This window comes from Carcharhinus amblyrhynchos, chromosome 15 (genome assembly GCF_965287045.1).
Source record: "Carcharhinus amblyrhynchos chromosome 15, sCarAmb.v2.hapA, whole genome shotgun sequence".
NCBI classification, from domain to species: Eukaryota; Metazoa; Chordata; class Chondrichthyes; order Carcharhiniformes; family Carcharhinidae; genus Carcharhinus; species Carcharhinus amblyrhynchos.
In genome coordinates, this window is record NC_137338.1 from 39,382,405 (window position 1) to 39,406,048 (window position 23,644).

At 40.1% G+C, this 23,644-nt stretch overlaps 1 protein-coding gene across 7 annotated transcripts in view; it reads left to right on the forward strand.

The window, feature by feature from the left end:
• bcor (BCL6 corepressor) overlaps window positions 1–23,644 on the forward strand; it is a 296,044-nt gene that overhangs the window by 234,899 nt on the left and 37,501 nt on the right. For 5 of the 7 annotated variants that reach the window (XM_080203852.1, XM_080203854.1, XM_080203859.1 and 2 more), the window contains 6 exons: window positions 2,987–5,851; window positions 7,172–7,228; window positions 7,642–7,822; window positions 11,745–11,822; window positions 16,830–17,186; window positions 21,912–22,277. In XM_080203852.1, the coding sequence (XP_080059978.1) occupies window positions 2,987–5,851; window positions 7,172–7,228; window positions 7,642–7,822; window positions 11,745–11,822; window positions 16,830–17,186; window positions 21,912–22,277 (3,904 nt within the window). The remainder of the gene's footprint in view (window positions 1–2,986; window positions 5,852–7,171; window positions 7,229–7,641; window positions 7,823–11,744; window positions 11,823–16,829; window positions 17,187–21,911; window positions 22,278–23,644) is intronic. The other 2 variants (XM_080203853.1, XM_080203855.1) reach the window with 2 other exon arrangements.

A 23,644-nucleotide genomic window follows, 5' to 3' on the forward strand; every position in this document is an offset into this window, starting at 1 on the left:
ATTTTTACTGTATAAACAACAGCAAAAATAGAAATGATATTGATCTGATGATGCTTACCACTAACCTTGAAGAATGCTGCCCACAAAATCTTTGTGATATCTGTGTGTGTGTGGGTCTTCTCTTTCCCAATATCAGTTTGAGGCAAAGGGATCTCCAGTTGTCCAGCAACAGCAAGCAGGGTGAAGAGCCAGCCATATTGACGTATTCTCTTAAGCAGCAAATCAGGAAGTAAAATGCACTAATTTAAAAAAAATTAAATTGAATAATTTAAGGAGAAAAAAATAAATTATTGGCTCATATGAGATTAGATTGGATGCTGAAATATCAAACTTTCAAAAAAACATAAAAATATTAGAGAAATTTGTGGCTGTTTTGAGTATTATTTTATTTGTTCATTTAATGTGTGTATTGCCGGCAAAGCTAACGTTTATTGCCTGTCTTTTAATTGCTCTTGAGAAGATGACTTATGATCTTAGTGCACTGTTAAAGACCCAGTTACATCATTATCAATAAGGTGAAAATTTTTAAGGGTTTTTACAGTGGGACTAATAGAATACGAGGACATGTTTTCATCAATTTAGTGATTTCTAATTAATTGCAATCTGGGGAATTTCAACAGTGCACCCTGCAGTGAAGTGTAATGTCACTGACAACAACTTTTGGATCTCTGTGTTTAACTGTGAATGTACGGACTCCTGAAATTGCTGTCAGTTTCAGAGGAGTAATTATGGCAAATGCTAACAGTTCACTGTCATTACGATGGCAAATCCAAGTCACTGGATGTTTAAAATTTCAAAATCTTAAAGTGCATCAGAAAGAGAGAGATCAGGGAATGGATAGTTATTAACAAAGGGAAATATTAGGAAAACAATGAACAAATTCTTGGCTTTTGGAAGTGAGGAAAAGAGGAATGGTTTACTGAATGTTGTAAAGGGCATGGCTGTGGCAGCTAAAGGATTTGGCAACAAAGGAGAGAATGGGGTTTTAACAGCAGGCCAGAGGTGCAGAACTTGTGGAAAAGGGAATAGGGTTGAAGACAGTAGCAAATAAAATCTAGTGAGGCCATGGAGGAATTTGTAAATTAGAATAATGATTGAAAAATGAATGCATTGAGGAGAGGCACCAATGCAGGTGAGCAAGGATAGAATGATGGATGAGCAGGCCTTAAGGCAGAATAGTTTATAAACTTCGGACAAGTTGCAATTAATTCAGGGCAGGATACTTCAGAGGTGGAAATAAGTAGTCTTGGTGATAGATGGAATATTATTTGAAGTCTAGGCCAGAATCAAACTGGACCTGAGCTTTGACATAGGCTGATTTAGGCTAAGTGTATAGCCAGGGAGAAGGGATGAGCTTTGTGCAAAGGAATAAAGTTTGTAATGGGTACTGAAAGAGAGAACTTCAGTCTTCTCAATACTCAGCTGGACTGAACTGAATTGATGTTGGACAAAAAGAGTCAAAAGAAATGGAACAGAGGTAGACCTGGGTTTCAAAAATCATAAGAAGGAAGTTAACGCCATACATGCAAATAGTGTTACTCGGGGACAACAAATGAGTGAGAGAGGTTTATGAAAAATCCTTGAGAGAAATGATATGTGAAGGTGCGTGTAGGGGAATAAAAACTATTGCTGGAAACGTGTTGATTGCATTCAGATAGATAGAAGCGGACTGTACTTTGGAGGAAGGCAGTGTGGTAAATCATGTTAAATAATTTGGGAAGGCTGCAGAGGACAAAGAAGGACAACACGCATGTCTCTCAGAGTATGTGTGATTTTGGTTAGTGCTGTTTTGTTGCAGAAAGAAAGAAACCAAACTGGAAGGGTTCGAATAGGGAACTTTATGGGTCATGACATATTTGAGAACTTTGCAGAGGGAGGGAAGTTAACGAGATGTCATTAGAGAGGAGGGATGGGTTATTTGAGACAGTTGCTGTGAAAGAGAACGGGATCAGAAGGGAAAGCTGAGTGGTCAGGAATAGATGGGGGTGGGGGGGGTGGAAACAACTGGGTCAGGATCTGTTGGATTCTGATGAGTTAGGAGATGGCATGGTGGAGATACTGCAAGATGACAATATATGGGATGTTATGGGGAAGTTGGGGAGAGAGAAAGTGGTATATACTGTTGCATGGTTAGTTTCAATCTTCAAGACAAAATCCATAGTTCTTTGCTCTTGGGTCTGGCCTTGCCCTCAAGAATGAACTGGAAGTAATGAATTGTTTTTGAGACAACAAATGTGAGGGACACACCAGAGAGGGCATCGTGGTTGGGAGTCAGTCTTGATTTGTTGGGTGCAAGACATTACAGAGGGATGCAAGAGAGCAGTATCATAACTTGAAAATGTTGATATTTTATACTCAGCAAATGAATTTGTGATTACCAGTACAGTTGCTCTATTTTCCTTTTCATAGCAACATCACCCGGGTGGCATGGTAGCGCAGTGGTTAGCACTGCTGCTTCACAGCTCCAGGGTCCTGGGTTCAATTCCTGGCTCGGGTCAATGTCTGTGTGGAGTATGCACATTCTCCTCGTGTCTGTGTGGGTTTCCTCTGGGTGCTCCGGTTTCCTCGCACAGTCCAAAGATGCGTGGGTTAGGTTGATTGGCCATGCTAAAAATTGCCCCTTAGTGTCCTGGGATGTGTAGGTTAGAGGGATTAGTGGGGAGATGTGGGGGTGGGGCCTGGGTGGGATTGTGGTCAGTGCAGACATGATGGGCCGAAGGGCCTGTTTCTGCACTGTAGGATTCTATGTTCATCATCCATTAAGAATTAAGGTGTATGATTTAAATGTTTGCTATGTTATTATGACTGTTTTATTTGCCCTTCCTAGGTTTTTTTAAAATCTTGCATGCTAACTTATAATGGATTTTATCAATTTATTAAAACAGCAACTCTGACTAGGACCAAAAACATACCAAAATTGAAAAGAACACAAACTGCATGGGTAGAATGTATGTAATTAATAAATAATTTTTCTAATTCTGTCTAGGTGGACACAGCCTCAGTGAGACAGATTGATCGTCTTAGAGCTGCCAGTGGGATCATGCAAGAAGAACTGAGGAGCCATAATGGTATCATGTATCCTACTGCACGTGGGCTTAGAAATGAAAAGGAACAAGAGGCTGCAGTTGCAATGGCCAGCTTGGGATTTATGACTGACAGAATATCTGATTTGAATTATAAATCACATCCGTCAGAAACCCTAGAAAATGGCAGCGGTTGCACAAAGCCCCATGAAAGCTTCAGCACACTGTACAAATCACCAACTGGACTACAAAACACTGCTGGTGCGAGAGGTGAACCATTGGGACTAGAAGGATCCTCGGCTGGTAAACAAACTCCAGTAAATGGAACCGGTCCTAATTATCTGCGAATTCCATGGGTTAGCCCATTCATGGAGAGCCCAGCTCCAGGGATGTATCCATTTGTGGACTCGCCAAGCAAGTACCCAATGAACATGTATAAAACATGCTTGATACCTTCGCAGAATTCTTATGGCTTACCACAACACATCTCCTATTCACCTGTCTGTAGTCACAGTGATCGCTTCTTGTACATACCACCTCCCCATTACGGTTTGCCTCATATACCTTCATCTCTTCCTTCCCCGCTAAGGATTACACCGGCTGCAACATCACCTATAATGTCTTCTATGGTTCATTGTCCTGATAAATGTCTATCAGGCATAATGACAGGTAATCCTAGATTGCAGGTTGATCCACACATTTTGACACATCAGATACCTAGTAGCAAGAAATCGAGGGCTACAGCTAGTGAAAAGTCAAATGCTAGTAGCATTTCTACGGACCCTGCTTCACTGTTGCAATCTCCCAAGCCACCTTCCCGTCTTCATCTATCCTCGTCACAAATCGGAGAGAGCTCTTCAGAATTTCAGAAACATCTTGCCAGGATATCTGGTCCTACTTCTGCAATGCCACTTCCACATGGTTACTTAAGCCTAAGTAGTGAATTTACTTCTCCGGCACGATCAACAAGCAGTAAAAATTCAAAACCACCAGAACCTAGTGAAAATTTCCAACAAACAATAACACATGCACGAAACTCTCAGCCTGAACAAAAAACTACTAAGTCTCCATCACAGCAAGAAACACAAACACCCACCAAAGACTGCAATGAGAAGCCTCTAGATCTGTCTTCTAAAGTAGGCTGTGGTGAGACATCGAATGATCAGGTATCAAAGGCTGAAAGTACTGATAAGGTGGTGCCAGCATTAGCACCTGGCAAATGGCGAAACAACTCCTCGCTGTCTGGCAGGGAAACACTGTCTAGCAGGGAAACTCATCCTGAAGGTTTTTCAACTTCAACACACAGTGATCTCCCTATTGAAAGACCTGCTATTATCAACAAATTGCACTCTACCTGGGCCATTCCTGGTACTAGTTCACCTGGAGACCATCAAACCAGTAGCATCTTGGTGAGCAATAAAACACTAGAGCGTATAATTCCCCATCAGAGGAGTTCCTCGTGCCCTAGGATTGGGAGTTCCAATGGTTCTGTAAATCATATTCCATGTTCAGTCTCTGGATTGGGCCGACCTGCTTCTGCTTCACCATCGCCTAATGTTAGTACTGAATGGGGCCACTCTGAAAAGACCCATAGGAATAACTCCTCAAACAAAACATCTGTGATTCACCAAACAGGGCAGTCCTCTCCAGTACCCAGTAAGCAAACTAAAGGGACCAAAGGTGGTTGTCAGGATTTTGTTTCACATGTAACTGAAAGTGGTCATTCATCAAGTTCAATATTTCTAACCCCAAATGAAACATTTCTTTCGCCACCTTTACCATACCCAAACAGATATTTCACCTACTCTACACCAGAAGGAATCCCAATTGGCCATCTCCCCTTACCTGATAAAGGACTTGTATTTCCCCATCCTGCCTTATTGCCTAATGGCAATTTATATGCAGGAAACCTGGCACCAAAGCACAGACTTTCTTATAGCAGCTTGCCAACGTGCAGAGGTGAATACGCCGTGTTTCACAACACTCAACATTTAATCAGCCCCATCATCTCGCCACACACTTCTCAAGAAGAGAAAAGGAGTGAGGGAGCACAGCGGCGATCCAGATCACATGATCGGCTTCGATGCAGTGAAGAGCCAGTTAACAGAGAGAGACCATCAGAGATTTCACAGAAGTTAAATGCAACTCAGCAACATGTTTCAGCTGGAGCTGAACTCTCATGTAATAATCCAAAGAATCATGGCAAAACAGTTGCCAAAGATAACAAGGACAAACATTTAATCATAGAACACACTGATCAATGGGGAAAAATTGAAGCAAAAGCATCTAAAAAAAGCATCCTGCTAGAAGGGAACAACAAACAATATTCTGCAAAGGAAATCAGTGAGAGAACAGCTGACCCTGCAGAAGCCAGCGTCATACAAGATAGTGTCCAAAAAGACAAAGATGGCCATAAGGCAGTAGAGATGTGTAGCTCATCACAGGGTCAGTGTTTACCAAATCAGAACTTAAACAAAAATTTTATTTCAGACTGCCAAAGTAAAGAGAGTGCAACAGTTCTGGTCGCTGACCTAGCAGCGAATGGTCGCATAGTTGATGGTGTTGCCACATCTTCGGGCAACACACATACCGTTAAGGAACTTGGTGCTGAAACTGAGCAGTTTTTGGCTCAATTGAATCACAGTGATACCAAAGACAGAACTGATGACTTGGACATAGCAGCTGCTAAATTTATGAAGCCGAAAAAATCTAACCTAACAAAACGAATTGCAAACTCAGCTGGGTATGTGGGAGATAAATTTAAGTGTGTCACAACAGAACTCTATGCTGACTCTAGCCAGCTTAGTAGAGAACAGCGAGCATTACAGGTGAGTTGTTGACTTGTTTATCATAGCCACTTAAATTGTTGAACAAAACTGGTAAGACCTTTTTAATTTCCAACACTTGATGTTCTCAGTGCTTGAGAAAAATTTAGAGCTACTGAAGGAATTTGTAAAATTCAGAGAGAAGAGCCTTTTTTTCTCTTGAACTTTCTGCCTTGAATTGTATCCAATACTATGCTGTGGTATAGAATTGTCTTGCTGATTATTCTATTGTAATAATTTCATCAGCATGTGAGTAATGATGCATAGCAACAATTAGTCCAAATTGTTCTTGGAATATTGGCGACACTAGCAAGACAATATTTACTGTTCTTCCCTAATTGTCCTGAGGAATTAAGGACCAACTACATATTATAGGAGATGAGTCACATGTAGGTCAGACTTGGCAAGGCTTGCAGGATTAATGACAAATCTGTAGCTTTTATGGTAATTTTATCCATAAATTACCAAATATTTTGGATTCTGTTTCTCAAATTGTCATGGTGGAATTGAACTGAAGACCTGCTGGTTGCTAATCCATTATTGTGACACTAGACCGCTGTAACCATGTAATGTTTTGGCTTGTCTCAAAAATATTGCCAGCAGTCTTGTGATATTACACCATTGAGATCAAATGCCCTTTGTTTTTCATTATTAGTAATCTTTTTCTGTATAGTCAAATCATCCCAATGCAAAACATTTTCAAAAAAGAAAATGGGGAAAAAATAATGTTTGTGTGTATGTGTGGTTTTTTTTTTAAGTTGAATGGTCAGGGAATGTGCTACAGACTTGTACACTGTCACGTTTTCGCTTTGTCTTTCGTATACGTGGTTGTGCTGCTCAATGCAAATGAATTTTTGGAACTGTATACACAAATGTAATTTTATGTCCATGGACACCCCTATTCTATATTTCTGTAGCATGCTCAAATGTTAGACATTGTCTGCTGTTATTGCTCTTGCACCAAATCTTTAAACCGGGAAGTATGCAGAGATAAAACCAATTAGTAACATTGTGGTCAGTAGGCCCACAAAACTAAACCTTCCCCCTGTGGTAGTGACATTAAAACTGTATGGGTCCACCTGCTGTGGTATGAACAAGGTGAATTCCTTCCAATTCATGCTTCTATGCGCTTTTTCACACATTTGTACTCAGCATTCTATACGTGTTTATTGTTTGTAAGATCTTCAGTAAACATTGCAGCTTTACACATATTTCTGATAGGTGATAAGCCACTTGATTTTCATTCTTATTGTGAAATATTGGTTTATGTCTGTAAAAATGAATGAAAAAGTTCCCCACTGAGTGATCATTTTAATTGAATAGATGGAAGGATTATCACAAGAGGACAGTATTTTATATCAGCCTGCTGCTTACTGTGAGGTCAGTTCTTAAGATTTTTCTCAGATTATTTTAACTAAAATGAAAAGAACTGTTAAATGATTTTCATGAACAAAGTTTGGGCAGTGAGCCAATAGATGTGGACCCCAAGATGAGTGTACAAACTACTTCCCTTGTGTTGTGTTGAAACTCTCAAGCATGTTTCAGGATTGTGTGCAACAGAAATATACTGATTTTTTTTTTGTAACATACAACATTCTCCCTTTTTCATGGGGACACTATAGCTTTTCATTTTATTAAATAGTTCATCAATACAACTTAGCACTTTTCAGTGTTTTAGAAAACCTTTCAACGGACGTACAGTATAGGGGTGAAAATAAGACAAATTTGGTACCATTAATTAAGAGTTACTAATAAACTATGTCATTATTTCATCTTTTCATTTATGGTTTTAGCGTGCTATGATGCGTTTCTCTGAGCTCGAGATGAAGCAACGGGATGATCGAGTATCTGAAGACTCATTAGAGGACAGCAAATTAAGTGACACAGAGAGCAAAATCTTCATGGGAAAGAAGGAGAAGAAGTCAAAGGGAGATTCAGAAGAAGAGAATACTTCAGTGGAAAATTTTGATGACCGTGAGTGATATCAGCAATTGCAATGTTAAAAGGTTATTTGTACTGTTAAAATGTTGACTATAATCTCTAGTACTGATCAATGCACTTAAATTCCCATGAAGTCATTGTCTTATTGATAGCTTATTCATTATCACAATAAAGTGACAAATGTGATGAAAGGTATAGTATCTCTCCAAAATGTCTACAAAATGGAAGTATGACGTGGTTAGAACTGCTTATTCTATTGCCAATGAGGTTATATTTGGAATAGACATTGCAGATCTACTATGGTGTATACAATTTAGTGATTGGACTACTTGGACAATAAAATCAGCAACGATTGAGAAAGTTTGAACTTGTTCAGACAAGTAAGGACTTTTACACAGTTAGCTATAAAATGCTGAGAATTAGGCTTTTTAATTCAGTAATCTTGACAATCTGCTATTTTTCACATTGTACAAAAGTAAACTAATTTACTTAGCAGCATATTTGTGCTGTGCTTCTTGGAACTTCATCAGGTTTCATGTAACCATAGTATGGAATATTTATTATGCAGTCATATAATGTACATGCGTATTACAATAAACAAAACAGCTAGCATTGATGAAACAAAAGTCCCAAGGTGACTCACAGGAGCATTAGCAAACAAAATTTGATGCTGAGACACATAGAGCATTTGGTCCTCTGCCATAATATCTTCTAAGGAGTGTCGAAGAAAGAAAGTTAGTGAGGCAGCGTGTTTTAGGAATGAAATTTCTGAAGTTAGGACCGTGGCAACTAAAGGCAAGGAAAGAGAATTTAAGAACATAAGAACATAAGAAATAGGAGCAGGAGTAGGCCATCTAGCCCTTCGAGCCTGCCCCGCCATTCAATAAGATCATGGCTGATCTGTCGTGGCTCAGTTCCACATTCCCACCCTCTCCCCATAACCCTTAATCCCCTCTCTTATCAAAAACCCATCAATAGGAAATCATATGACAACATCCAGCCACCATGCCATAGGAAAACAAAATCAACAATATTTATTATTATTATTATTTATATATCTGTTCCAAGAATCTATCCAATATAGAGTCTTGAACAGCTATATTTTGTATTATTGATTATCATTGCCTGTACTAATTTCCCTAACATATGTTGCATTCTAATTTGTCAGCAAGTACTCAGAAATCACCAACGTTGTAGCTTATTTCTATGTACGTCCAAAATAATGCTAACTTAAATGTATGTACGTGACCAAGAAAAAATGTCCTGAAACTACTTTGTTGCAACATGCTATTTAGTGATACTTGAAGTGCTTCGCAGTCTGTTTTACTAACTTGTCTGCAATTGAGACCGATAGCTGCCATAATATTTTGACTGTTTTGAAATTTAGTGAATTTTTAAATACAAGCAACGGTAGCATCTAAAATAAACTTGCTAGGAAAATTGCCACGTCTGCCTGAAGTGCTTTCCCACAAGAGATGAAAAGTCTTTGGGCCATTTAGCAACACTATGGCAGCTCCACCCTGACTATTTTTATGTGGAAGATGAAAGGCAAATATGTATACAAGCTTACTTACAGGTGTATGATGGTTTTTGAAAATAGTTTTGAAACCCCAGTTTTAAACAGAAGAGCCACAATACCAACAAGCCTACTTCAATTATGGTCAAGGAGAAGAGAGGGGTTTTTAAACAACAAAGTTCAGCAATTATGATTTTTGGCTACTGAAATTACATTGAGAAGTCTCATGACACCAGATTAAAGTCCAACAGGTTTATTTGGAATCATGAGCTTTCAGAGCACTGCTCCTTCACTTGATAATTCCAGATAAACCTGTTGGACTTTAAGCCGGTGTTGTGTGAGAATTCTTACTGTGCCCACCCCAGCTGGCATCTCCACATCGAAACTACATTGTTCTCGTTCATTTCAAAACTCCTTAATCTACTGGTTTTGGAAGCAAATGAAGTCATTTCAGAAACATCTTTATCTCAGATTGTGCTTTCAAGATCATTGTCAGGTAGCAACCATTGACCGGCTGTAACATCATCTGTTAGATGAATTGGACGGCCCTATTTAAAAATAATAATGAAAGGGTTGAGTTTACACTTTGGATGCAACCATGAAATTGCATTGAAAATTGTGCTGGTTGAGTTACAGTTCAAGATTCAATACCATCTTTGATGGACTAACAATCAGACGGCATTATAGAGTGCCAGCATTTATCCTTTTTTCTGATTAAAATGTACTTGTTAATGTATTGTAAGATTGGTAATCTGGTCCAGAGTAACCTGATTTAAAATCACTAAAAAACAACTTTAAGGAGCTACGCTGAATTGTCTATCAGTTCTAATGGTGTAAAGAATTACTTAATAAATTACATATTCTACAGCATGAAAAAACTTTAAATGCCTTATCTTGCTAGCACGATTGACAGAATCTCACTATTTTCACATGGGGGGGGAACATGGCCAGTTTTGTCAAAGGTCTTGATCTCGGTAAATTGAATCTTAAACTAGCAAAACAATTGAAGGAAATATGCCCATGAACAGTTTTGTTCATAACATGCCTCTGTTTGAAATTTCTTGATCTTTTGCCAATTTTGGCCAACTTTGCTTGGATTGTGTAAATGAGCTGATATGTGAAATAGTACGATTGTAGAGAGTACAGAATTAATGATCTACTGAATTCATTATTGTTCTATTGTTAAATCCAATGTTTTTCAATACCAACTACCTCTGTATTTAATCTCCAGTATTTCAGTGAGTTGTATGATTATCACTGGTAGTATTTTAGTGTCATACAGTTTTTAATGCTTTATTCAGACCATCATCCTGAGTAGAGAAAGCTGGCCTATCTCCGTGATCATATCAGCCAATAGGTTCTTGCTGCACAAGGTCATTCATTAATGCTGCTGAATTAGTGGTTGACACTTCAATTCCCTGTTAGTCTACTTACTCACCTGCCAATCATCTGACAGTGAAAGACCAGTAATGAAACTGCCTGGTTGCTGTGGTGAATTGAAACTATTACCATGACAACAATGCTATGGAGTATTTCCATGGTACACCACATACTGATAAATTACGGGATGTGCCATGTGTCATATGATTCTTGTTAGCTGTGATTAGGTAATTTAAGCAACCACAAATAATTCACTGTTATACAAGTGATTGTCATGTGTTGGTCAGAAATTTTGAGCGCTACTGATAAAACATCGTATTTACAGCAACATCAGTAAGTTAGATTTATGTTGTAAGAAGTTCTCTTTCTAAACTCACTGACGTATGGTACATTACTGTTTCAGTGGTGCTGGTAGCCCTTGCATAATACATATCTGTTCTTTAAGTATGAGCCAAAGCAGTAACTGTTGACAGACTATCAGACCACAGCTCAGCATTGCATTTAAGCTTCCACCTGTCCTCAGCCAGTGTGCCCACACCTATACTTTCCAACTATCCAAGCTGAGGGACATGGCTCATCTGTGATTAACTAACACAACACAGACCAACTGGCAGACTGCTGGCTTCTTAGTCTATATGGCTTGGTAGCATAATAAGTGTGCTCCTGAATGGCAGAGAAATACTTTTGGATTCTCATTACAGGTCACCATCCAATGACTCTTGGTGTAACATCTAAGTGTGATATAATTGATCAGAATGAGAGCACAGAAATAGAATTTGAACAATGACTCTTGAAATTCCTGCTGATGATATTAGCAAACAAGTGTTTTAAAACATTCAAAGAACATTGCAACATTCATTTTTTAATACAAGCATTAACTCATTTATTTTAAAAAGGCTAATGCTTTTTACAGTAAATCAGAAAGATTACACGAATGCATCAAGCGTTCATACTTTAATAACATAAACGGTAATTTCAGAGTTTTATGATTGGTCAAATTGTCAATTTATCAGATACAATCAAAAAATTGTATTTTTATTTTTATTTCTTTTAAATTAGCTTTCCGAAAGAAACAAAAGAATGGGTTCCGAGATTTCATTCCACTTCTTCTAAAAGTGCAAACACAAAACCAGTCTGGTATGTACACATTCTGCTTTTGCAGAGAAAGAATCAAGAAATATTAAGTCTTCATACATTTTAATCCTAATTAAGACATTATTAATTTAGCAAAAGAAATTCTGCTTGGACCAGAGCTTTTTTGTAATTCTGTGTTTAAATCTTGAATGTGTTTATGTGGACTCAAATAGGAACTAATGTTTTTAATTTCCATAATGTACAACTTTATATTCTACAGCTAACTATTATTCTGGAAAAAATGAACGTTACGTAAGAAGAACTAAAACAGAGTAGGCCCCTTTCCACATCTGAAATCATTATTTTTTAATTTTGAAATAATTATAAAAATCAGTCACCTGCTCATAAAAAATAGAATCGTAGAAATGTCAGCAAGGGAGATGCTTGGCCTGCAATGTTTGTGCCACTGTTGCTGTCGCTCTACGGGGCTACCTGCTTTAATCTAACCTTCTTGCTCTTTCATTGTACCCTTAACAATTTTCTTGAAATGTTAGCCATGACTCAATTTTAAAAGTCTCTTGCAATATTGTGATGATTAGTGTCATAAAACCTTTGTGCAGGAAAATGTTCCCAACTTCCCTTGTATGTTTCTATTACTAATCCTCAATTTATGCCACTTGCTACCTGTTTACTAACTAGTCCAAATAATCTTTCATTAATTACCTCTCATAGCTATTTAAAATTTTGGCCACACCACAGCCCAGCAATGGCACAGTGGTTAGCGCTGCTGCCTCACATTGCCAGGGTTCATTTCCGGCTTTGGGTCACTGTGTGGAGTTTGCACATTCTCCCTGTGTCTGCATGGGGTTTCTTTAAGTGCTCTGGTTTCCTCCCACTCCAAAGATGTGCAGGATAGGTTGATTGGCCAAGCTAAATTGCCCCTTAGTATCAGGGGGTTAGCAGAATAAATGCACGGGGTTATGATGATAGGGTCTGTGTGGAATTGTGGTTGGTACAGACTTGATGGGCCAAATGGCCTCCTCTGCATTGTAGGGATTCTATGATTGTTGTAGTGAATACAATTCTAGTTTTTCAAGTCTCTTACAGTTATGTTCTCTTATTCTTGGAAGTGTTATAGTAAATCTGTCTTGCACCTTTTCTGTAGTTTCATTATCTTTTCTGATGAGGTCATAAAAACTTCTCACAATGCTGCAACAGCGATAAGGTAGTCTACACTTTTGAGTATCCAGTGACTTTGATGTTGCAAAAGACTCCTCAGGTGTGGGAACTTGCTCTATTTTCTCAGCACTACATACTGCCATTCTACTTACTAAAGGCTTTTCAGCTCTTTCTATGCTCTCCCTTGTATATGTATTTTATTTCTTTGATTTCCCTCATTATGCTTTTGTGTCTCTTGAGTGTATTGCTTCTGCATTGCAGCAATTCCCTAATCGCCACATGAACATCTCTCTAAGTCTTTTCCCGGGTGTGCTTGTGTAGTTTTGTCTCTTTCTTTGCTTTACCTGATTTCCTTTATTACTTCTTAAATGCTGTTCATCTGCATTATTTTTCAATTCAGTTCTGAGCATGTTTTCTACTTGAAACCTCAACTGCCTCATGTTTCCTTGACATGTTATGTGGCCTGTTGAGTTTCTCATATATTCTGTTTTTTGACCTGAGCAATATCTGCAGATTCTATGAGGATGTGTCTAGGGCGGTGGATAGAGGAGAGCCGGTGGATGTGGTCTTTCTTGATTTTCAGAAGGCGTTTGACAAGGTGCCTCACAAGAGGTTATTGCAGAAGGTCAGGGGACATGGAGTTGGGGGTAGGGTGTTAGCGTGGATAGAGGATTGGTTGTCAAATAGGAGGCAGAGAGTGGGGGTCAATGGGTGCTATTCGGATTGGCGGTTGGTGACTAGTGGAGTGCCCCAGGGGTCAGTGCTGGGGCCTCAGCTATTTACCATTTATATAGATGATCTGGAGGAGGGAACCGAGTGTATGGTGTCGAAATTTGCTGATGACACCAAGATTGGTGGAACGGCAAATTGCGCGGAGGGTGTGGAGAGTCTACAAAAGGATCTAGATAGGCTGGGCGAATGGGCCAGGAACTGGCAAATGGAATTTAATGTTGGCAAGTGCGAGGTGGTCCACTTTGGTAGGAATAATGGTAGGAAGGACTATTACTTACGTGGCGAAAAACTGCAGCAGATGACGGTGCAGAGGGACCTCGGGGTCCTTGTGTATGAGTCGCAAAAACCCAGCTTGCAGGTGCAGCAGGTGGTCAGGAAGGTAAATGGGATGCTGGCCTTCATAGCGAGGGGGATTGAATATAAAAGTAGGGAGGTCTTGCTGCAGCTGTATAGGGCATTGGTGAGGCCGCAGCTGGAGTACTGTGTGCAGTTTTGGGCGCCGTACATATGCAAGGATATTTTGGCCTTGGAGGGAGTGCAGAGGAGGTTTACTAGGCTGATGCCGGAGTTGAGGGGGTTGAGCTATGAGGAGAGGCTGAATAAACTAGGCTTGTACTCGTTAGAGTTTAGAAGAATGAGGGGAGATCTCATTGAGACATATAAGATGATGAATGGGATGGATAGGATAGAGGTGGAGAGACTCTTCCTGCTCAGGAAGGACAGTAGGACTAGGGGGCACAGCCTTAGGATAAAGGGGGGGACGGTTTAGAACGGAGTTGAGGAGGAACTTCTTCACTCAAAGGGTGGTGAATCTCTGGAATTCTCTGCCAGTTGAAGTGGTGGAGGCTGCCTCACTAAATATTTTTAAGACGCGGGTTGATGGGTTTTTGATAAGCGAGGGGATTAAGGGTTATGGGGAGAGGGCGGGAAAGTGGAACTGAGCCACGACAGATCAGCCATGATCTTATTGAATGGCGGGGCAGGCTCGAAGGGCTAGATGGCCTACTCCTGCTCCTATTTCTTATGTTCTTAATTATGCATCTTTTTCCAATGAATGTTCATAGAAAATGAATCACATTCACTCTTAGGATTCCACACAGAAAACTCTTATTTTCAAAGATCTACCTTTATGTGCTCCTAACTGTCTCTATTTTCCCACAGTAATGGTGTAAAATTGGATATGCAACTCTCTATACCTTCAGCCAAGTCATATTTGCATACCAATCAGACAATTCCACTGCCTGATGACCTTTCTTGATATCTCTTCTTTCTACTTTTGTAATTGGGTCTTTAATCAACATTGCTCAATTTTCCTGTCTATTTTATAACCTGACAGCCTGGACTTGCATGTTTAAATTCTTCCCACTAGGTTAACATTGCTGAAAATGCTCTTGTCAAAATCAGAAATGACATTCTATGTCATTCTAACATAAGCAAACTATATTTCCATGTCTTTCTTGACCTGTCTGCAGCCTTTGACATGGTTGACCGCACAATCACAAGCCTCTTTGCCATTGTCCAGCTGTTGGGGGGGTGGTTACTGCACTTAGCTGGTTTCATTTTTAGCTATCTAATCAGTGTCAGAGAATCACTGAAATGGCTCCTCTTTGTACCCAGACCATTGCCTCTATGCCCTAAAGATCTATCCTTTGCCTCTTCCTATTTCCCCATCCATCTGCTGCCTCTCAGTGACATCAACGGAAAACAGTATCATGTTCTACATGTATGTTGGTGATAGCTAGGTTTCAATTGCCACCATCTCTCTCATCCTTTCACTGTCTCTACATTATCAAACAGTTTTTCTACACAGTGCTGGATGAGCAGAAATTTCCCCCAACCTAACATTGTGAAAAGCAAAGGCATGTTTTTAGGTGCCACCATCAGCCAAGTTGCCTAACCATCAGTTCTATTCTTCCTGGCAATGATCTATAACTGAACCAGACTGTTTGCAAGGTAAAGGTAAAATACTGTGGATGCTGGAATCTGAAAAAAAAAGAGAATACTGGAGATACTCAGCAGGTCTGACAGCATCTGTGGAGAGAGAATAGAGCATTTTGAGTCAGGATCACCATGTTTGCAAACTGGGTGTTCTGCATGATTCTATGATGAACATTGGGCCATATCTATGCCAACACTAAGACTGCATGTTTTCATTTCCACTCCTGCCTCAGCTTATTTGCTGAAACCTGTAGCTTATTTCTTGCAGCACACTCCTGGCTGGTTCCCACATTCTACCTGCTGTCAACTTCAGGTCACCTAAATCTTTACCATTCATATCTCAAAGTTAGTCCTGCTAACCTGTCGCCTTCATACTTATCTACATTGGCTCCCAGTTAAGCAACACCTCAATTTTTTTTGAATTCTCATCCTTGTTTTCAAATCCCTCTGTGATTTCTCTTCTCCCTACCTCGGTGACTTCATCCAGCCCCACAACTGTATGAGATATCATCTCATTCTGGCCATTTGAGGATCTGCAATTTTAATTGCTTCACCATGTAAGCTATTGATATTGCTAGAATATTTGGTTCTCAGTTATTCCCTTCTTGTATCCTGGCCTCTGTAATGGCTGCTGCATACCGTTAAAATGGAATTTGTACTTCTAACTCATTTGTTTTATTTATGTTACTTACATTCATAGGATCACAGAATCCTTACAGTGGAGTCCTGATTCCCCTCCATCTCAAACTTAAATGCCATACGTTCATTTTCAAATCCCGTTATGGATTCACATTTCCCTGTCTCTTTAACTTCATCCAGCCCTCTATAACTCTCTAAGCATTGCTCCAGTTTTGGACACTTGTTATTTTGATGTCTAGTAGTTTTGCCATATTGATGTGAGGCCGAGTTATCTATAGTCACTCGGTTTATTTCTTTACGCTTTTTGAATGTCACCCTCTAGTCATTTGACACAATTCCTCGTTCCTATGAATTTTGGAAAATTATGATTAGAACTGCTACCAATTTGTCACTACTGCCCTGTGTTCTGATGTTTGTACCAGGCTGATTTGCTTGTCACAAATTTACTTTGATCTGGTGCTTTGGATTTTTTTAAAATTTTGTTTTATTTCACAAGAAACAAAATAGTTCAGAAAACTTGCTTATTATCAAACAGAATATAGGAAATCTATCTGAGAACTGATTAACCATATTTTTCTGCAGATGATCCAGATGGTAATGCAAAACGCATAGATGGATTGGTTGAAAATTATAAGAATGGGGAATATTGGACTGATGGAACCAACACAGAGAATTTCACCACTGAGAAAGAACCTGCACCTAATGAGGACTTTGCAAAAACTCTACAAACATATCATCACAAGGATGCTAACTACAGTTCTGAGTCAAGTTTTGACAAGAATAGCCAATATTGCGAGGGAAGGTTACAGGACAAGCAGGAAGAAATAAACACTCATGAAGTACAATCAGAGATGAAGGGATATAATGAGAAATGCATCAGTCAAGCTGTGGAGCCAGAAATTTTTAAGATGAAAAGAAAGAGACGAAGTTCCATCATAGGTGAGAATGATGATATTTTGCTGTTGGTTACATGTGTATTATAATTATGAGGAATAATTTTAAAAGTCAATAAGTTGGAATGGGTAAAACACATGGTGTGTACCAGGCTGAGTTTAAAAAGCACTTCCTTCTTCAGAAGTCCAGCTGAATAAACACCTGTGGCATATATTTAAAGTATAGCTTTCTGTTTGATATGCACACAAGATTTCAAAGATCCTTCTCCTTTCCAGCAATATAAACAGACGTTAAAATACTTTGAGCCCTCTAAGCACCGTGGTGGCTTTAGTTGTTCCAAAAACGCAAAATTGTGTTCTGTAACAAAACATCTAGGAGGGAAGTTCTCAACTTCTAAATGTAAAGTATTGTAAAATACGGTTGAAATAATTTGCAAAAATCAGATTCAAATTCACTGTATCTTTTGGGTTAGATGAGAGTTATAATCTTATCATATTTAAGTTTTGATCCAGAACCACTTGCTCAGACCTTAAAACCTTAACTTTCAAAAAGTGAATAATAGTTGAATACCTCCATGTCGAGGAGTATTCCATCTCCAGTTATTGTGATTTATGATAGTTGAGCATGAGAGGAAAATCCTACTGTTTGAGTTGTTCCGGCCAAAAAGGACAGTATAGAAGCTAAAGAGGAATCAACATAGCATTGAAACATAAAATTGGTCATTATTAAGGAATGACGTGGCAGTATTTAAATCTTTTGAATATTTGATTTTTTTATCCTTTACTTATTTTTCAAATTTCTATCCAATTTTCCTTAAAGCTATTCTACATCTGCAAGTCTAGACAATGACTGCTGGTAGGCTTTGACCACAAGGAAGATGTCATAGACACTCAGTTTTATTTCTCATCCAATACACATGCATGTGCACAGACTTTTCATGTAGGAATCACTGAGGAGCAGCATCATATCGTTGTTGTTTCTATTTTCCCTCACAAGCCTGGGGTTACTGAGGCCAGCTCTAGTATCCATACTTGTAAGTTGATTGATCATCTAATGTGACACAATATGTATTGATCTTGAATTTTCCTGGTCTGAAACACCTCAAAGAGTATACTTATCCATCAGGGGATCTCATCAGTTCTCATCAATTCATCAACAACAAAGCAAATTATTTATTCAAGGACAACTGATAGCACTTCTCTCTCAACAGTGCATCCTTTTGAAATAGATCATACTTTAACATGTTAAAAAATCAGTACAGGTTACAATTTCTTGTTGGCATTGTGCATCTGGAAGTGCGCCATCATGAGAAAAGAACACATTTCTTAAGAAAATGCATGTCATTGTTGAATTTAGGAACTGCATTATATGCAAGTAAAATCCAAATGTTTAATTACAAAATAATCATTTCTCAAGTCAAAATCCATATAAATATTTTCTTTGCCTTTTTAATGATTATAAGAACATAAGAACATAAGAAATAGGAGCAGGAGTAGGCCATCTAGCCCTTCGAGCCTGCCCCGCCATTCAATAAGATCATGGCTGATCTGTCGTGGCTCAGTTCCACTTTCCCACCCTCTCCCCATAACCCTTAATCCCCTCTCTTATCAAAAACCCATCAACCCGCGTCTTAAAAATATTTAGTGAGGCAGCCTCCACCACTTCAACGGGCAGAGAATTCCAGAGATTCACCACCCTTTGAGTGAAGAAGTTCCTCCTCAACTCCATTCTAAACCACCCCCCCTTTATCTTGAGGCTGTGCCCCCTAGTCCTACTGTCCTTTCTGAGCAGGAAGAGTCTCTCCACCTCTATCCTATCCATCCCATTCATCATCTTATATGTCTCAATGAGATCTCTCCTCATTCTTCTAAACTCTAACGAGTACAAGCCTAGTTTATTCAGCCTCTCCTCATAGCTCAACCCCCTCAACTCCAGCATCAGCCTAGTAAACCTCCTCTGCACTCCCTCCAAGGCCAAAATATCTTTGCGCAGGTGCGGCGCCCAAAAATGCACACAGTACTCCAGTTGCGGCCTCACCAATGCCCTATACAGCTGCAGCAAGACCTCCCTACTTTTATATTCAATCCCCCTCGCTATGAAGGCCAGCATCCCATTCACCTTCCTGACCACCTGTTGCACCTGCAAGCTGGGTTTTTGCGACTCATACACAAGGACCCCGAGGTCCCTCTGTACCGTCGCCTGCTGCAGTTTTTCGCCCCGTAAGTAATAGTCCTTCCTACCATTCTTCCTACCAAAGTGGACCACCTCACACTTGCCAACATTAAATTCCATTTGCCATTTCCTGAGCAAATCAACCAAATCACCAACCTCACCTGCCTCGTTCTCGTCCAGCCTGGAAGCAAGAACCTCAAACCTGTTATGCAGATTAAGAGGCTGAGGCCTCCGCTCCTCACCCCCCTTCCTCCTCCCAGCAGCCCCCTCTTGTCCCTGACCTTTAGAGTTAGCCAGTCTAGGGGGGGTGGATGTCTCTTGCACCCCATTGACAATGGCACCCTCTCTCCCCCTGATGAGCCTCAGTGTCTGTAGCTCAGAGGCCAGCTCATTTACCCTGAGCTGGAGCTCCTCCAGCAACCTGCACTTACTGCAGACATGGTCACTGGGATGAACCCTGGGGTCCACCAGTTCCCACATCATACAGAAACCACACATCACATGCCCCTCCATTATTCACTGTAGTAGATTTGAAAAAAATTTTTTTGTTTTTTTTGTTTTTCAAACGAACTCACCTGGCCTTTTTTCCCTCCAGCCCTTTTTGATACTAAGCCCTAGTAGCTCACTCTGCTGCCCGCTCAGACGCTGCCCGCTGTCTACACCAGGCCTCCTTTTAAACCTGGCGCTGATTTAAAGCTGATGGCCCCAACTGCCTGCTAACCACTCCCTCAGAATTCTTAAAGCGGTAAATACAATAAATAAATGCTTTAAACAGTTCTACAAAGAACAAAGTGCTTTAAACTTATTTTAAACAGGTTTTTAACAGGTAAAATCTTAGCTCTCTCTCTGCTCCTTCACTCGCCTGCTCCAGCAAACAATGGAAGGCTTCACCGTGTGGTCAGTTGATATTTAAAGCTGATGGACCACAACTGCCTGCTAACCACTCCCTCAGAATTCTTAAAGCAGTAAATACAATAAATAAATGCTTTAAACAGTTCTACAAAGAACAAAGTGCTTTAAACTTATTTTAAACAGGTTTCTAACAGGTAAAATCTTAGCTCTCTCTCTGCTCCTTCACTCGTCTGCTCCAGCAAACAATGGAAGGCTTCACCGTGTGGTCAGTTGATATTTAAAGCTGATGGACCACAACTGCCTGCTAACCACTCCCTCAGAATTCTTAAAGCAGTAAATACAATAAATAAATGCTTTAAACAGTTCTACAAAGAACAAAGTGCTTTAAACTTATTTTAAACAGGTTTTTAACAGGTAAAATCTTAGCTCTCTCTCTGCTCCTTCACTCATCTGCTCCAGCAAAAAAAAAGCTGCAGCAAGACCTCCCTACTTTTATATTCAATCCCCCTCGCTATGAAGGCCAGCATCCCATTTGCCTTCCTGACCACCTGCTGCACCTGCAGGCTGGGTTTTTGCGACTCATACACACGGACCCCGAGGTCCCTCTGCACCGTCGCCTGCTGCAGTTTTTCGCCACGTAAGTAATAGTCCTTCCTACCATTATTCCTACCAAAGTGGACCACCTCGCACTTGCCAACATTAAATTCCATTTGCCAGTTCCTGGCCCATTCGCCCAGCCTATCTAGATCCTTCTGCAGACTCTCCACACCCTCCGCGCAATTTGCCGTTCCACCAATCTTGGTGTCATCAGCAAATTTCGACACCATACACTCGGTTCCCTCCTCCAGATCATCTATATAAATGGTAAATAGCTGAGGCCCCAGCACTGACCCCTGGGGCACTCCACTAGTCACCAACCGCCAATCTGAATAGCACCCATTGACTCCCACTCTCTGCCTCCTATTTGACAGCCAATCCTCTATCCACGCTAACACCCTACCCCCATCTCCATGCCCCCTTACCTTCTGCAGTAACCTCTTGTGAGGTACCTTGTCAAACGCCTTCTGAAAATCAAGAAAGACCACATCCACCGGCTCTCCTCTATCCACCGCCCTAGACACATCCTCATAGAACTCCAATAAATTTGTCAGACACGACTTCCCCTTAACGAAACTGTGCTGCGTCTGCTCTATCAAGCAATTCCCCTCAAGATGCCTCGCTATTTCCTCCTTGATGACGGATTCTAACATTTTACCTACAACAGACGTTAAACTAACCGGCCTATAATTCCCTGCCTTTTGCCTGCCACCCTTCTTAAACAACGGCGTAACATTAGCCGTTTTTCAATCTTCCGGCACTTCCCCGGAATCCAGCGACGTTTGGAAAATAACCACCAAGGCATCCACTATCACCTCCGCCATTTCTTTCAGAACCCTTGGATGCATTCCATCCGGTCACAGCTTGAATAAAATTGGGAATCTTGATAGGATAGAAAAATTGTTGCTGCTGTCTTTAAATATTTAATCATTTCATTTGTAAAATGAACTTCAGAGTTATCTCAAGTCTTGTTTCTCCAATATCTTTATGCTGTGATCACAGAAAATCATGCATTTATATCATTGAGAATACATTGGTATTAAAATTGCAATGATTGTCTACTGGGTCAAAATATTAGTGCCATCTAAGGACTTGTTTATAGCGTTATTAGCTGTAGGGCATATTTCATTGACCTGAGCTTTTTCACAGTAGATGAATGGACTGAGAAGGAGATGAATGATGAATCCACAGACAATTCAGAAGACTCTCATTCAAGTGAAGTAACAAACCTAAAGGTGTGCATTGAGCTGACAGGGCTGCATCCCCGCAAGCAAAGACACCTGCAGCATCTAAGGGCACTTTGGGAGCAACAGGTGTCTCCTGACAGATCCATACCTGCCAAAGCAGGTCGGCTCAGTAAGAAGGAATTAGCTGGGGCTAAAGAGCCAGAGCTCATTGCAAAGGAAACAGAATTCAAACACAGGGTCGAAGAAAGAGCCCCCAGGAAAGGACCAGAGGCCAAGTCCAACAGAAATGGGTTTGAAGAGAACTTCAATAGAAGTGACGTTGAAAAAGGTACATTTGGAACCTGGAGAAGTCTTTTTTTTGTTTAATTTTGAAAATACTTAATATAATTTGCTGAGCAAAATGGAATGTCTAATGGTATCCATTCTTTTGTCTTTCACTAAATATGAAGCTATCCAGGTGAAGGAGTTTTGAAATGTTAAAGTACTTAAATCCAAGTCCATTGACTTTTTTTTAATTCTTTCACCCTGGCTATTTCTCAACAGAAGGTTATCAAGCATTTTTATACCATAATCTATTTATTCTCCAGATCATTTGCCTTTGTGCAGCTCAGAGTACGGTTGTGGGTCTGCCTGTGGGACCCACTGTCAGCGTTACTTCAGGGTGGCTAACAGAAGGTGGTAAACAAATTGTATCGAATCAGGTGATGCCAATTGATTGCCCTTTCAAGAAAGGGAAGAATTGATTTTGATATGCTTTTCCAACAAAGTACCTGAGCTAAATACTGGTGAATTAAGCTGCTTGAAGTAAACAGATAAGAACGTTTGACTGATTTAAGGCTCAAGGTTGGGATTTTCACTTTCAGCTGTTTGCTGCCTGGCTAAATTGTTCTGAATATAATAAGATCAGTAAGTGAATACTTTGAAAGTGTAATGCTTGGCCTGATATTGTTGAGCAGAACTAAAATGACTAAGGGAAAATCCTGCCGATGCAGGTTTGGCCACATTTGTGAAAAGAGAAACACGAGTTAACGTTTCAGATCTGTGACATTTCATCAGAACTATGAAAAGATAGAGATGTAACAGTTTTTAAATGGGTACAGAGGCAGGAGAGGGAAGAAAGGAAGAATGAAGGTCTGTGACCAAGTGGAAGACAAAAGGAGATGATAATAAGACAAATAGAGAAACAAAAACTGGGTCCTGAGGAACTGTAAATAGCAACAGCAGAACTATCGCCAACATCTGCTACCCAAAAAAAAATGGGAGCAGTGGTCATGACCCGAAATTGTTGAACTCTGTTAAGTCATTAAGACCCTAATCGGAAGAGGAGATGCTGTTTCTCGACCATCCGTTGAGCTTCATTATCCAAGGACAGAATGGTCAGTGAGAGAGTAAATGGAGAATTAAAATAACACGCAACTGAAAACTCGGGGTAATGCTTGCAAACAAAATGAAGAAGTTCAGCAAGGCTCTCATCCAATCTGTATTGGTCTCAGCAGTGAAGAGGCGGTTGCATTATGAGCAGCAAGTACAGTATGCTAAATTGAAAGAAGCCCAAGTAAATCACTGTTCACCTGGAATGAGTGTATGGGACTCCGGACAGAGGAAAGGGAGAAAGTGAAAAGGCGGATGTTTGATCACCTGTGCTTGCATGAAAAGGGGAAGAGGTGATGGTAGAGTGGAGCCAGGTACCATGGA